Source organism: Fonsecaea pedrosoi (genome assembly GCF_000835455.1).
Source record: "Fonsecaea pedrosoi CBS 271.37 unplaced genomic scaffold supercont1.8, whole genome shotgun sequence".
Lineage (NCBI taxonomy): Eukaryota > Fungi > Ascomycota > Eurotiomycetes > Chaetothyriales > Herpotrichiellaceae > Fonsecaea > Fonsecaea pedrosoi.
Window position 1 is genome coordinate 190,516 of NW_013550608.1, and position 14,348 is coordinate 204,863.

General features: G+C 52.2%; 6 protein-coding genes across 6 annotated transcripts; 3 read left to right on the top strand and 3 right to left on the bottom strand.

The window, feature by feature from the left end:
- Positions 1-165: 165 nt before the first annotated feature.
- On the bottom strand, positions 166-1,806 carry Z517_11373 (uncharacterized protein; the record flags this gene model as incomplete). The annotated part of the gene is made up of 1 exon (XM_013422957.1): positions 166-1,806. The coding sequence occupies one exon, from the start codon at positions 1,804-1,806 to the stop codon at positions 166-168; it is 1,641 nt and encodes a 546-aa protein (XP_013278411.1).
- A 585-nt stretch (positions 1,807-2,391) lies between these two features.
- On the top strand, positions 2,392-3,055 carry Z517_11374 (40S ribosomal protein S18; the record flags this gene model as incomplete). The annotated part of the gene is made up of 4 exons (XM_013422958.1): positions 2,392-2,443; positions 2,476-2,502; positions 2,556-2,694; positions 2,758-3,055. The coding sequence occupies 4 exons, from the start codon at positions 2,392-2,394 to the stop codon at positions 3,053-3,055; spliced, it is 516 nt and encodes a 171-aa protein (XP_013278412.1).
- A 1,479-nt stretch (positions 3,056-4,534) lies between these two features.
- Z517_11375 (uncharacterized protein) lies at positions 4,535-5,144 on the top strand (the record flags this gene model as incomplete). The annotated part of the gene is made up of 3 exons (XM_013422959.1): positions 4,535-4,682; positions 4,734-4,923; positions 4,988-5,144. The coding sequence occupies 3 exons, from the start codon at positions 4,535-4,537 to the stop codon at positions 5,142-5,144; spliced, it is 495 nt and encodes a 164-aa protein (XP_013278413.1).
- An 857-nt stretch (positions 5,145-6,001) lies between these two features.
- Z517_11376 (uncharacterized protein) lies at positions 6,002-7,087 on the top strand (the record flags this gene model as incomplete). Its single annotated transcript, XM_013422960.1, has 1 exon — positions 6,002-7,087. One exon carries the CDS (start codon positions 6,002-6,004, stop codon positions 7,085-7,087), a length of 1,086 nt encoding a protein of 361 aa, XP_013278414.1.
- A 785-nt stretch (positions 7,088-7,872) lies between these two features.
- Z517_11377 (uncharacterized protein) lies at positions 7,873-9,135 on the bottom strand (the record flags this gene model as incomplete). Its single annotated transcript, XM_013422961.1, has 6 exons — positions 7,873-8,037; positions 8,151-8,487; positions 8,582-8,644; positions 8,720-8,794; positions 8,846-8,925; positions 9,013-9,135. The coding sequence occupies 6 exons, from the start codon at positions 9,133-9,135 to the stop codon at positions 7,873-7,875; spliced, it is 843 nt and encodes a 280-aa protein (XP_013278415.1).
- A 1,998-nt stretch (positions 9,136-11,133) lies between these two features.
- Z517_11378 (uncharacterized protein) lies at positions 11,134-12,883 on the bottom strand (the record flags this gene model as incomplete). Its single annotated transcript, XM_013422962.1, has 5 exons — positions 11,134-11,307; positions 11,388-11,760; positions 11,823-12,292; positions 12,356-12,547; positions 12,677-12,883. The coding sequence occupies 5 exons, from the start codon at positions 12,881-12,883 to the stop codon at positions 11,134-11,136; spliced, it is 1,416 nt and encodes a 471-aa protein (XP_013278416.1).
- Positions 12,884-14,348: the final 1,465 nt, after the last annotated feature.

Consider the following 14,348-nt stretch of genomic DNA (forward strand, 5'->3'; position numbering starts at 1 on the left):
AATCCACATCTATCCACCTCTAAACCCCCTCTCCAGCACACCAATCCTCCATCCTGAGCTTGGCTTGTATAACACAAACCAGTTCCAACCATAACCTCCACCTGCAACTGACCGAATTCATCGCGCCCTTGTCGTCGTCAATCCCCGGCCAACAACACTCCAGGTCTAGAACCATTCCTTCGCGAGCCAGCGGTTGAAAAACTCCAGGCTGGCCTCTGGCTGATCAAGAGGGACCATATGACCGCCTGCATGGATACGCATGAAGGTAAAGTTGCCATGCGACTTGACTTCTCCAATCTTGCGCCCGTCCTTGCTGTCGTCCAGCCGAAGATCCTTCATGTCAGCTGCCGCGAACTTCTTGTGGTCAGGATACTCAAGCGCCTCCGCCCACGCCTTGTTGCCCAGCCAGTTGCAAATGAAGTCGGCATCCCCCGCATAGATCAGGACTGGCATCTTCTCGATAAGACCCGGCACAAGTCGATGGAAAGGTTGCATCCAGTCGCCCTGGAACAGGAAGTTGCGGTTGATGTCAAAGTTGCACGAGTCGTAACCGTCAACCTCCACCCCAAGTGCCTTCATCACCGACTTCTCATTGAGCCACTTGCTGATCCAGCCAAGTTCGGGATAGCACAAGTTGCTGCTGTCCTTGCACTTGCCGCGGACATCGTAGACGTTCTGACCCGTTCGTTGATAAGGTGCGAGCAAGGCGTTGTTGCAGTAGATGCTGGCGGGGACACACGACCACACGCTCTCGCTGTCATAACAGTTTTGGATCAGTGATTGGCAGCGAGGAAGGGCGTTGTCCATAGCCTGGCAGGACTGTGGGTCAAGAACGGCCGGCCACCCGCCGTCACCGCACGCCATTGGTCGATAGTATTCGTATTGGGTGTATCCATCTGTCAACCCATTGCCAATCAAGACAGACGTAAGCTTGATATTGGTCTTTTTATGTGACAGGATTTCTGAAGCGAAGACGGGAATGTAGTGCCCAGCGTACGACTCTCCGGCGATGTGGAAGTCCTGCTTGGCATATTCGGGGAATTGCTCAAAAAAGAGGGTCAACAACGCATAGACATCCTTGCCGGCGGCCACGGTGTTGGAGACACTGGAGCTGGAGTAGGAATAGCCAACGTTGACAGGTTGGTCCAGGAAGATGACGCTCGCATTGTCATTCCACGAGTACGGGTTCGGAACCACCTGGAGCTTCTCGTTGATGCGCGAAGGTCCGAGCTCGAGGAACAGACCGGTCAGAGAAGAGCAGCCTGGGCCGCCGTTGAGCCATAAAACGACAGGGTCGTTTTCTGGGTCATTTCTGGATTCGAAGAACCAGTAAAACAAATGCTTGTCGTTCTCATTGTCATCGAGATACCCCGAATATTGTTTGACGTTGGGATCGACGCCCAATGAGCTGGGGTCGACTTTCTTCACTCGCAAGTCATATGTGTCAAGCTTGCCATCGACATAACGCTCTTTTTCTCCATCGGCATTGTCGACCCAGACACTTTGAACATCAGCTCCACGAACAATATGGTCCCATTCGTGATCAGGTCTGCGGGTGTGTTTCTTGGGCAGAGAGAAGAAGCTGGCGCGGCTCATATCCTCCGGATAGAGAGCCGCAACTTCGTCCCAGACATTGGCCGCCTCTTCAGTGAGACCACGAAGGGCATCCTTGAGATGGTGGATTTGGTTATCGAGCATGTTCTTGGCTTCGGCAGGGAATGACTTGGGGAGCTGCAGAGGCTGCTGCTGAGGGGCGATGGCAGCCGAGGCCGCTCCAGCCAGCAGCAGGGGAGAAAGGGCCTTCATGGCAGAGGAGGAGATGGAAAGAATCGATCAGGTTCGTCTACTGAGCCAGCGAAGGCAGCAGCGAAGGTCGATATCGTTGTCAGACTGGGATCCGTCCCAGTAGCGATAAGCAGTCCAGTGAGCTTCAAACAGTCACCGGATCGGATTGCAGTGATTGATATGCAGAAGAGATGGAGGGATGGAGAGCACACGTAGAGGAATATAAGCCGAGAAGAAAGGATGAGTACCGAAGGTTGATGACTGCGACTCGTAACGAAGCAGCCTGTCCTGGTTGCTGGACAACCATCAGCGGACCTGTTTCATCCAATTGAGTGACGACAGCATTCCGTCAAGCTCAGATATTGATCACATGATTGTTATCGCTGTGCCAAGGCAAGACTGCCACCGGGTGCCACCTGGGTGCCACCACAAATGGCCATGCGCTGACTAAGTAGTCTCTTGGCGCGTCGCACTGTCGGTTTTCATTGATTTTTTGGCAGTCTTAGAAGATTGTCTGTCTATCGCAAACCGTCAACGCAATCGACAAGGAGACACTCGCCCATCATGTGTAAGTCTGGACCGACTCTCAATTGTTGCGATCTCACCATGTGTCGAATCTATATGCACCTCGCTCCAAGATCTGGCACATTGCGACAACGTGGAAAGGATATTTGCTAATAATCGAGGCAGCTCTCGTCAGCGGGGAGAAGTCGAACTGTAGGTTGATCCCAACTCCTTCTCTAGACATCGTGTTCTAACAGCTACTGCAGTCCAGTTCATCCTCCGTCTTCTCAACACCAACGTCGATGGCAAGCAGAAAATCATGTATGCCCTGACCCGAATCAAGGGTGTCGGACGACGCTACTCCAACCTTGTCTGCAAGAAGGCCGATGTCGACTTGACCAAGCGGTACGGGCAAATCATGAAAAATTCTCAGGATCAAAAGAGCGGGAACTAATTCATGCATGACAGTGCCGGTGAAATCACCTCCGAAGAACTCGAGCGAATTGTCACGATCATCCAAAACCCCACGCAATACAAGATCCCATCATGGTTCTTGAACAGACAACGCGACATTGTGGATGGCAAGGACTCGCAGGTGCTTGCCAACAGCATGGAAAGCAAGTTGCGTGAGGATTTGGAACGTCTCAAGAAGATCCGAGCACATCGTGGTCTCCGTCACTACTGGGGTCTCCGTGTCAGAGGTCAACACTCCAAGACCACTGGCCGAAGAGGACGTACGGTTGGTGTCAGCAAGAAGAAGGGTTAAACGATTCTGGCTGTCATTGTGGAGGGTGTCTTGTGGTGAATGTGGTGGTGGAGTTGTCGCTCGAAAGAAATCACAGCGGCAGGAAAAATTTCTGCACCGAGCACGAGAAAAGCACAATCGGCATGGCTGGGGTTTTAAACCTGGTGCAACAATGCTACGTTGGGACATGGAAAGTCTACGGATAGTGGACTCGCGAGCAATCAAATGGCATAAAATGAAAATTCCAACCTGTTCCCCTTCCGCCGTCGAATTGTGAGTGGCTTTTCTTGTGGCTGTCCCTCATGCAGTGTGATGATAGCGGTGAGTTATCGCGACGTGGGACAAGCAGGCGAAAGATGAAAAGTGCTACATGACTAGGTGTGCCATGCGCTGAACTTTCGAGTTTCGCCATTCTTATGTCGGACTTCGGAATGACCGACCCCTTGGATAAGAGTCCAAGGCTGGTTCTGTAGATTCTGCAGGATCGTTCCTGGGTTGTGTCTCCCACCCGTACAGCCGGTATGGTCTCATCGCATCGCCACCGGGAAACCCGTCAAGTCCTATACAATCCGCTATTCTAACCTGCCTCACTGCAACTGCACTCCAAGGACAGTGTGAAGCCAGCTACAGCATTCCTTGATTGAACCCAACCATTGTCTTTGACCCGCCGAGGACCAGCACGCCTGTCTTTCCATATCGAAAGCATCCTGTTGAACGATGCAACCTCCCGATCCGATCAGCAACTCTGCTGCAGTCGGGTCCAGAATTCAAGCCTTGGTATTGGTACTCTTCGCCCTCATTCCGTCATGCTATGCTGGTCTTGTGTGACTCGGGACACTATTTCTGGCACCTTCACAAAAATTTCCGAGCCGCTGGCGCTCGTCCAGCACTCGCCAACCCCATGGATGCAGGAGAACAAGACAAGCGGTGGGCTCGGTGTGGCATCACAAGCAGTGCAGATGCAAGGGGACACACCATGAGCCATGGCACTCTTGCACGGCTTGCCCTTGTAGAGTACGCATCGCCCAAGATCCATATTCAAGGACTGGCTGACTGTTTTCTGGAATGTCTCAGTCGCAACTCCGCTCGGTAGCATTCTGGAAGGAGGCTGTTTCGGTACAACAGGCTGCGTGGTATCCGAGAGAAGAGCTTGTCTATCAAACAGTAGCCGAGCAAGTGCATTGCGTGCAAACCATTGGTGTTTGTACCCAGATCCAACTTCTGCTGCGGTCACAGAACAAAGACTCCGTGGAAGAGGCTGGAGAGAAACAGGACGGGTTGACCTCAAAGTGTTGGTGCAAAGAGCGCAGCTATAAAGACCGCAGTTTCTTCTTGCCTCACCCCTTCCTTCCTTCATCACATCTCATCTTCGACCTCAAAACTCATCATCGTGCTCCTTGGTGGGAGATTGAAACGACGTATTTACTCTTGCCCTGCCCCAGCCTACCACACTTGCCCTTTACGACGAATCACGCTTCTTACACCTCGTCGCCTACCGTCATGGCTTCCATCTTCACCTTCCTCGCCTTCATTGCTCTTCTCTCCTCCGCCGCCTCGGCCTTCTCTGGAAACTTTGAACTCACAAACATCGTTGTCTCCTCGCCCTTTGAAGCAGATCCTACTTCGACCCAGAGCACCTATATTCAATGTGAGTTGAGGCCCTCTAATCTGCCTATTGTCCACATCTAACAAGTGACAGTCGACTTCTGCGACGAAGATACGCCTGAAGTTGGTCCCACTCACTGCTGTGTTGAATGGGCCGTGGGTCTGAGCCCTCCCACCTCTGCAAGAGATACCTGCGACAACAGCACCTTCAACGTCCTCGTCACCTCATGGCATGGTGTTGGTAATTTCTCGCTACAGTTAGCCCATCAGTACATCGACAACAGGTATGTGCATCCCACTTTTCCCTCGCCGTCTCGTCCTCGAGATATGGTTCTGATACGAAAGCAGCGTTGGTCAAGCCCCGTACAATGTCCTCACCAAGTTCTCCGACTTCAATTTGACGTACCCCACAACCGACTACTATCAATGTGATATTGGCAACGCAGCGTGTGTAACAACCGACGGAAAGGTCATCATTGCCAATGTCACAGAAGCCATTGCATGAGCACACCAATCACGCCTCCGAGTATCGAGGTATGTCCGGTATGACTGCTACGACAACAGGAAAACGTTTCAGGAGGTTGAAGATTGAGAACTCGAATGTCAATGCACACATACATGGAAGATGAAAAACATAACGAATTGTAATACTTAATTAGAAGGGGTCAATGAAGAGGGAATTCATAGAGTGGCTGTTGGTAGTTAGCTAGCGTACACCAGCGTGTAGGAGGAATGAAGCGCGGTTGATCAAAAAAGGAACAGCTCAATAATGTCAAGATCCATTTGTATCTGCAAAGGACATTGCATCTTCAGTACCTGTCACCTCCCTGGACCGTTCTCTGACCAAATGCCATCAGGATGCCGATCACAGGGTAGCAACTGGATACCCCAGCACCTATCCATCTGAGCCTCTGTGGCCCTCAACACTGCATAGTTGTCCAGGCTTCTCACAGTCCACCACTCGTCTTCATGCTGCGTAGGGAGATGCTGCACGACGTCAAGTTGGCGAGCGATGCTGATCAGGTGGTCACTGCGCATTGGTCATATTGATGGTTCCGGATGTGCGACGCGGTAGGCATAAGGAATATAATAGCAAGTGCGGGTCTTTTTCGAAACGAACAGATCCGGGGGTTCTTTGTGGGGAAGCGTCGGCATTTCAACCTCTACCCACAAAGGGCGGAGTTTGCAGTTCTACCTCTTTGGTGGTACGACATAATAAGACGACAGGGGTACATCGAAGGGTCCTACACATAAGAACCAGAGGTGGCATTCTATGACGCTTTTCCTCAAGCAGGATACTGCCGCAGTCTCTTGCATGTTGCTTCCCTACCAAATATCTACCATTCGGCGCACATCATCGCCATGTCCGTGACGACGACGACAACAACAACAACAACGAGTACAGCGGCGAGCCGGATCCACGAACGCATACCACCTTTTCCTCCCGACGTTTCCCATGCACCGATTGCCGAGATCTCCTCCAAGAGTCTCCTGGAGAAGGACCCTGCGTCCACGGTCGCAGTCTTGCAAGCATGTCAAACGTACGGATTTTTCTATCTCGACCTGGCCGACTCGGAACCTGGGCGAGAGCTCCTCACCGAGGCCGACCAACTCCATGACCTCAGCAAAAGGGCACTTGGGCTGCCATTTGAGGAAAAGGACAAGTACGATTTCCGCAAGACGCAGTCCTTCTTCGGGTACAAGCCCGCAGGCACTGTCAAGTTGACCGACAAGTCCCAGCGGCCAGACAGTACCGAGTTCTTCAACGTCGGCAAGGACTGTCTGTTTGGCGTAGCGGAAAGCCGCCCTTATCCCGACGTCATCAAAGACGCGTGGCCCTTGCTCCAGGCATTCTGCAAGGGCGCCCACGGGATGTCGATGACGATCCTGCGCACGCTCGCGCGAGCGTTCGGCGAGGACGAGGAAATCTTCGTCGACCTCAACCGCTTCGAAGAATCGTCGGGGGACCACATCCGTCTGACGCTCAAGCCGCCCTCGGATCCCACCAAGACCGACATCATCGGCCTTCCGTCCCACACCGACTTCGGTAGCGTCACCATCCTCTTCAACTGGCTCAGCGGCCTGCAGATCGAGTCGCGCACACCCGGCCGGGCCGGCGAATGGGAGTACGTGAAGCCCGTGCCGGGCAAGGCCATCGTCAACCTGGGAGACGCCATGGTGCATTTCTCCAACGGGGGCCTGAAGAGCGCCAAACACCGCGTCGTGCCGTCCCCCGGCGCGCAAGCTGGCATGGAGCGCGTCAGTGTCGTCTACTTTGTCCGCCCGACGCACCACAGTCTGATGAAGCCCGTGGGCGGATTCGACAAGGAACAGGACCGTATCAAGGTGGGAGGCAAATTCTCCGACGGCATCGACGACAAAGTCTACACGGCAAGGGAGTGGCTGGAGAAGCGCTACGTGCAACTAACGGCCATGTCGAAGGATTGATTTCCTCCTCCCTTTTCCCGCCTTCCTCTATCTATCACTCTGAAAACAGCCTTGCATGGTTGTTTTTGAACAGAAAGAAAGAGAGAATGACTAACATATCATTATTCCGACGCAGACACGTGTTGACACGAAGTAGGTAATTATGCTGAAATGTATGTTGGTCATTATGTACCAACAATTGCAATACAATAATTAGTTCGGGGTTGAAAAGCATGGCTTGCACTGAAGAACTGCAAATCCGCGTCCCTCATTGGTAGTTTCCCTCTCTCCCTCATCCGCGCAGAGTAGTATGCCGTCCAAGTGACGAGACTGCTCAACAATGCTCGTAATCTGCAGGCTCTTTGCATCGCTAGTGATTCGAAGGTTTGAGGGTTGCAGGAAATGATCGAATGTGCAGGAGAAGAGCGGGGGAGAGGAGAGAGACGAGTGGTAATGAGAAATATGGTATTGCCCTCCTCGCGATCGCCAATGCTCATTCGGAGTATCGATTCTCTCGACGGAAAATACCAGGGAGCAGCGCGCTGAACAGAACATATCAGTCTCGTTCTCTCCTCCATTATCGCAGAGCAGCTTTTTCCTGACAGCGGCACACTGATGAATAAGACTTCTGCTGCTCCTGTTCACGCTTCCGAAGTCAATTTCTGCCATAACTTGCGTCCGTAACAAATCATCAAAATATCAAAGGCCGACGTAGAATGTGGGAATACTGAGGACGGCAATGACAACAGCAACAGGATGCCGAGGTTTGCCACGTAGACCCAGGGACTTGCACCTCATAGAGAGCCTTAGGCCTGCTTCTCGGCCCTGCCCATCTCCACGTCGGTCTTTGGCCAGAAGTGACTCAGGTCGCCCACAGGCAGTTTGATGGCGAGACGCATTTCTGCCGCCATCATGACAAAAGTCATGTACCAGCCCAGACAGCCGACTATAAAAAGTAATGCTCCGCCGGTCTGTTTCGATTTCCTTGATGTTAGCGTTCTGAAACACTACCAGAATCGAGGGGATTGCGCCAGATGCTTTTTTCGACGGAAAAGAAAGAGAAAGTAAGGGTAATCTTTCTCACCTTCTGCAAGTCCGCTGCTGTATCATAATCTCCGGTACTAACTTTCCAATAGGCACCACTCAAGACCCACGCGCCCATGGTGACGAACAGAAAGATGAGCGCGAAAACGACATTTGTCTTCAGCGTGAAGATGAAAAATGTAAACAGCGCGAATCCCCATACAATCAAGTACAAGGCAATGACAGCGTTGTATTCCTTTGAGGCTGACCCAATCACGGCGTTGGTCCCGCTGGGAGAGTACGGTGTCGCCAGACCGAGTGTGGGGAGCTGGAGCATGCCAAAGGATAGCCAGAAGACCGCGAAGAGGCCACAGACCATCATGGAGAAGAAATTGCCCCTGGTGCCAATGTCAGCATCTAACATACCAAACAATCGGCTGGCCGTAGAGAAAGATCGCTCATTACTGAACAGGGCTTGTCAGGCTGACTTACATGATCCATTCGAAGATGACCGTCAAAACGAGGAGGACCGGGCCGACGAAGAAGAATATCCCGCTATATTTGAAGCGTCAGCGGGTTCAATCTTGTTGGGTAAGGTTGGGGCGATGGTTAGACAATGAATGTACTTACACTACAGGCGACAACCCGCTGGCACCACCCCAGCCCATCATGACCATCGCAAAAGTCATAGTCGAGATCACGAAGCTATCTGCTCATGAGTATGCGTGTCTCCACGATGATGCTTCTGGAGCATACCCAACGAAACCGAGCGGAGTCGGGTTGGCGAAACGCCGGATATTGTCGCCAGCATGAGGAACTTTGGGAGTAAGGTAGAGCTGTCCAAGTCGCGCAGGGTTAGTGAGCCGTTTGGATCTCGATGTAGGGGGAAGAATTTTGTGTGAGCCGTGAAGCTATATGCGCACCTTTTCGAAAAGTTCTGGGCTGATGGAAATCGCTCCTGACGAGACAGTATGTGTCAAGCCAGGCTTCTCTTCGATCATGTCCCTTTCCGTGGAAGTAGGAGTTTGTTGAAGGTCACCCGCCATCTTGGACGTGTTGTAGTCTTCCAGATCAATCACACAACAGAAACAAGGGAGCACCGGAGGACAAGGAGGGCTTGAAATCGGCGCAAGGGCAGCTATTTCGACCTGGGGCAATGTGGCACAGGCCACAGCAGCTTCCGCCCTCTTTATCCGATTCCACCTCGACTGCTGACCCCCTCCCAAGCGGACCGTGGGTGACAGAACGTGGGGCTGGGATACAAATGCAGACCCTGGCTAGAGTCCATCTTTCTGATGTGGAAGATGTGGAAAGGAATGAATGCTGAGTGGCCAGGGTAAAAGTGCCGACCCCCTTTATGCAGTGCGAAGCAGGCATCTTGAATGTATCCGGTATGCATCGGTCACAAAAATAATTCCATTTGTTTTTCCTTTTAGCGGGACATGCTAGACGTCGCGTGGCTCAATGTCGTCCAGGATCCGTACAGCGCCAGGTCCAGAGCGAGGGTCGGCCAAGGTCGATTGGGTTCCCTGTGCGAGGTAAGCCTGCAGGAGAGCCAGTGAAGGAGAGGCATGGCGTTCTGCAACTGCTCGGATTCGATCTTTTGGCCCTGAGGAATGGCTGACTCGACCGGAGCCCGCAGGGAAATTATTGGCACCTTCTGTCAATGGTTGGTTCGTTAGCTGGATTGGCAACAGGATTGATCTAGCTTTAGGAGCTTTGCAGTGGGCGATATGTGGAGCGTGGAGCTGGTAGAAGTGGATGGGGAGGGGGGAGCCACGGGCCAAACCAAAAAAGGAACTGAAAATACGAACAGTTGGCCATTCTCTCCTTGTTGGGGCATAGTCAAGGCCATTTCCCCGCAGAACGCAAAGAAGTGGGAACGTGGAGGCTGGGGTTTGGTTCGCCGGCACGGTCGGACGAATGTCTGAAAATCATAAGTCGCTCTTGGGCTTAGGGATACCGTGGTTCCATTCGCCTGGGGAAAAGCGGTGGGAGTAAGTCGAGGAGGCACCGTGGTCAGACAGTCGCATGATGTGCCTTATTCAGTCGCTGATGCGTTGATGCACGGCCCAGGTCATTTTGCGCGGCAGGTTTGCAGGGGCAAGAGTGAGATGAAAAGGAGAAAGACGGACATTTGATTGAGTGACTGTGATTCGCATCAATGTTTTTCCACACCCCCTTGTCGGTCGCCACGGAGGAGCGAATGGACTTACCGGTCTCATGTCTTCTGGTGTTTCCAAGAACGCTCTATACATCCAAGAAATACCTGTGCTTTTTGCACCATGATCCCGAGCAGAACCAATTGCCCACAGAGCTCATGCGTCTTGTGGCGCTGGCTTCGGACGATGCGAAACTGCTCGTCTGGTCTTTGTGGACACGGGTAGATTGGAGAAGGGTGGACTGGGCGTGGACAAGGGTTTAAGAATGCCTCGTTACAAGTCGCGGCCGCGGCCCTGCAGGTTGTCCCTGACCCTGGCCTAATGTCCACAGGCTGTAAGCGGAAAGGGACCAGGCAGGTGCTTGTTTCTCATTTCGTGACAAGGCTGAGTACTGCAAGAGTAATATAATGGCTGGTTGGATAGGCTTGCTGGAACTGTCTATTACTGGTTGATGGCGTGATCATCCTTTTGAGGCGCTACCGAGGTGAGCAGGTCCATGCTTTCCTGCCTCGGTCATAGTCATCCTCGAGGAGAAATCGCCCATTCAAGCGGTTCGTGACCAAAGCCAGATCTGCGGCTGGACTATGACACTGGCGGAAATACAAGATCCAGCACAGTGGAGGATATCGAGATAGATGAAAAGGTCCGAAGCGTTCAATTGGGGGACAGGCCCCATCCAATTATATTATTTCTCCTTTGCTTCTTTTTTGCTGCAGCTAGAACCCACTGATATTTATAGCCATGGCGCGAAGATCTCCGAGATATGATTACCGGCAGTTTCATCGAGTGTATGACGCACTTGGTTTCCATCAGACAGCATAATAGGATCTTTGCAGAGGCAACGTGCGTGACTGTCGATAGCTTCCTACCGCTGCATCAGGCTCATTGGCCTAAAAGGCTGAAATCGAAAGTTGAGTGTTGGCTGAAAAGCTCGCGAATGACAAAGTCATCGCCAAAACCATCCAAGTCTGTGATATGGTCCATGACTGGGTAGCGTAGTGTCTCTTCCAGGCCATCCCATAAGTCCATTTGACCGCGATCTGCAACATCCGCAGGCTAGGCGCAAGTTAGCCTCACAATTGGCCTTGAAGCATCGCCCAGCGAGGGTGAGAGGGGAAGGGAGAAAAGGAGTTTACCTGAGTTACGACCGAGTCCGGAGTCGCCATGCCATTACGAGGTCGTCCCTGACCCACGGCTTCGGAGGAATCTACATTGTGTTCATAGTGGGCCGCCGGTGCTCCTGTGAAATGAACAGCTCGATTGCCCCGAGCGTCCTGACGTCTTTCACCTCGGTCGGCCTTCTGCGTCGCAAAGTCGCGAGCGATGACTCCGAGTTCCGCGAAGGAAGCACTTGGCATTGGGTTACTGGAATTGAGATTGACGCGGCGAAGAAACCCAGTCACAATCTCGAGGTACATCAGGTTCAGTTTAGTCTCAGAATGCTCGGGGTTGTAGACGACGAGGTCAAAGAGGATGAAATTAGCCACAATAGGTGCCAGGCCAATAACGCTACTCGCGTCAGCATTCATCCAGACAAATCAACAGAAAAGGCACCAGCTCGAACGACTTACTTCATTGGCAGCGAAGCCTCTGGCGGAACGAATTGGAGAGTCTCAATGATGGCTCGTGCAGAATTCATCAAGGTCAATTTGCTCTCAGCCACAGGAGCGCAACGGCGATCGGCGTAAACGTGGACCAGAAGCCTCGATAACGCAATTTGGAGAGTATAGTAGAGGAAATGTACCTGGAGGAGGGCGTAGTTGTGATGTGGCTTGGTAAAGTTCCTTGACCGAATTACGGTCCCCGGTCGAAACTTTTCCGGCACAGTGGCCAGCCAGCGCTGAAGTCGACGTCGGATCTGGTCAATCTCGGTATAATAGAAGTCTTCGTTCCGCGAAGGCATGCCGCATGCGAACAGTTGATTGTAGGAGTAGGACAGGATTTTGCAGAAGCCAACCTGAATTTGCTGCCAGTCTACATCATCTGTGCCATCCAGAATGGGTTCTGGAGGGGGACAACTAATATCAGCATCATTAAAGACCTAAGCAAGCGATAGTCAGCGATGTCAGAGACAAACTGGACAAGCCTTAGCAAGAAAATATACCGAGGACTGCGTAGAGTGGAAGCAGTATTCCTTTTCAAGACAGTAAATGGCCCAGAATGTCCGTTCTCGCTCGGGAGTATTCTGAGAATTATGTGAAAGCTTGTTCAACTGGAGCGCGAGAGCGATACGGGCAGCCTCCGTGATCAAGAGCTCTTCGACGGGCCAACTCGAGTGATTCAACGCGAACAATGCCTTTGATTCTGTTAGAATAAGTGGACAGAATGCCGAGGCAAGGATCATTTCCAATTTCATACCATTGCGGTTATAGCCTGCACAATTTCAGCCACGCTCGATTCCACTGCATCAAATGTACAAACTTACCTGAGCCACCAGAAGAGACTTTTTGGCAAAGAGGATGGTGGGGAATAATCTTAGGGCAAAGCCAAAGATCTTCCAAGCCGGTCCGTCCATAGGTTCGAATGATGCTCCCTCATGCAAAAGACTTCCTAGACTGAGGACGGAGTAATACAGCGCCGCCCACGCGTGGTTGGTTTGGAGAATCACCTCAAGCTGCGCACCAAAAGCCATGGATTCAAATTTCGACCGATCAAGAAAAGGGTAGATCGGATGCAGGTCACTGAAGTAAGCTGGTCGGGGAGGGTTAGAGCCTGTCTGAAAAGGGGTAGCTGATCGAGGTTTCCTCACATTCAATATAGGTTGCCCTGCACTGTGGCGAGTATGAGTTAAGAACACGAGTGTAGTCAGATCGGGTCTGCGTGAAGATATTCAACGGAGCACTCTGGCGAGCCCGAGACTTCGCCTGCATCTCGACGACAATCTCTCTCGTTCGATCATGTCCAAGTCGATCAGCCAAGGCTGTGAGGCTGTTGTCGGAAAAGAAAGCGAGTCCGCAACTTGAGACTAGCCATGCGTCAGACTCAGTTAAAACCTATGTCCCAGGGACCATACTGTAGGCATTGCTCCGCTATTCCAAACGTCATTACCAGAGCCACGACAGCGGAAATGCAGTGTACCAACCTGGAATGACACCCCTTGTCCAGCATCGGTCGGGGCGCTGTCCGTGTCGGCACAAACTTGCTGTGACAGGTCTTGTCGAGAGTCGCCAGCCGACACTTCAGGAGGGCATTGCGCAAGCTGTTCTCCATGATCCGGCAGGCTCACCACATCTGTGCTAAGGGTTGAGCGATACAGACTTGTGTCGTCTAGATCCGGTCGCGTGGTGGCTGATGGACTGGTAATTAGGTTCGAGCGTGTCTTGCGCCTTTTGACGGGAGAGAAGTGACACTCGTCTCCACGCTCCTGTTAGAGGCAATGTGAGGATACGTGTTGGGATGCACCGGAGGAAAGAATGCCTCACCGTGCAATTTGCGCAGATGTCGTCCTCTGCATGTTTCTCTACAACATCCTTAGTGTACATAAGACGCGAGCGAAGCGGAGTTCTCACTAATGCAGCGAACTTTGCGACGTCGGCAGGAGTCACAGGTACTTAGTGGCTTTTCGTAGGCCATAAGAGAGAGCCCACGTAGATACACATCTAAGAAAAATCCGTCACCGTCTCAGTGACAAGTGTAGATTGAGCTACGGGATCAGATAGAAGTGAGGGAGCGGGGTGCTTGACAACGAGCTTCGACCGAACCTTCGGATCACGTGGACCAAACTTACTTGAGAACTTGACCTCGTGGACTCCCTATCTTCACAAGACATACAGGATTGACAAGGTGGAAGACGATCACCGTGAGGTAGCATTGGAAACTCAAGGTCTAGGGTCCATGCGATCCTAGTAGCGACCAAATGTTCGACAACAAGCCTACTACTCCATCTCGGGAGAGTCTGGCGGATACCATCCATGATTGGGTCTTGTACGTCTACAGGAAAGAAGCGTAGGTCCAAGTGCACTACTCAGCCAAACATGGTCTTAGCCGAGGCCGCTGTCACACGACGAGAGCATCGCTGTTACCGAACAGATTTGCTCATCGTTGCTGGGCATCCGGGCGTTCGATGGATTGGTCGTTTCGGAGTTTCCGAGATTCGG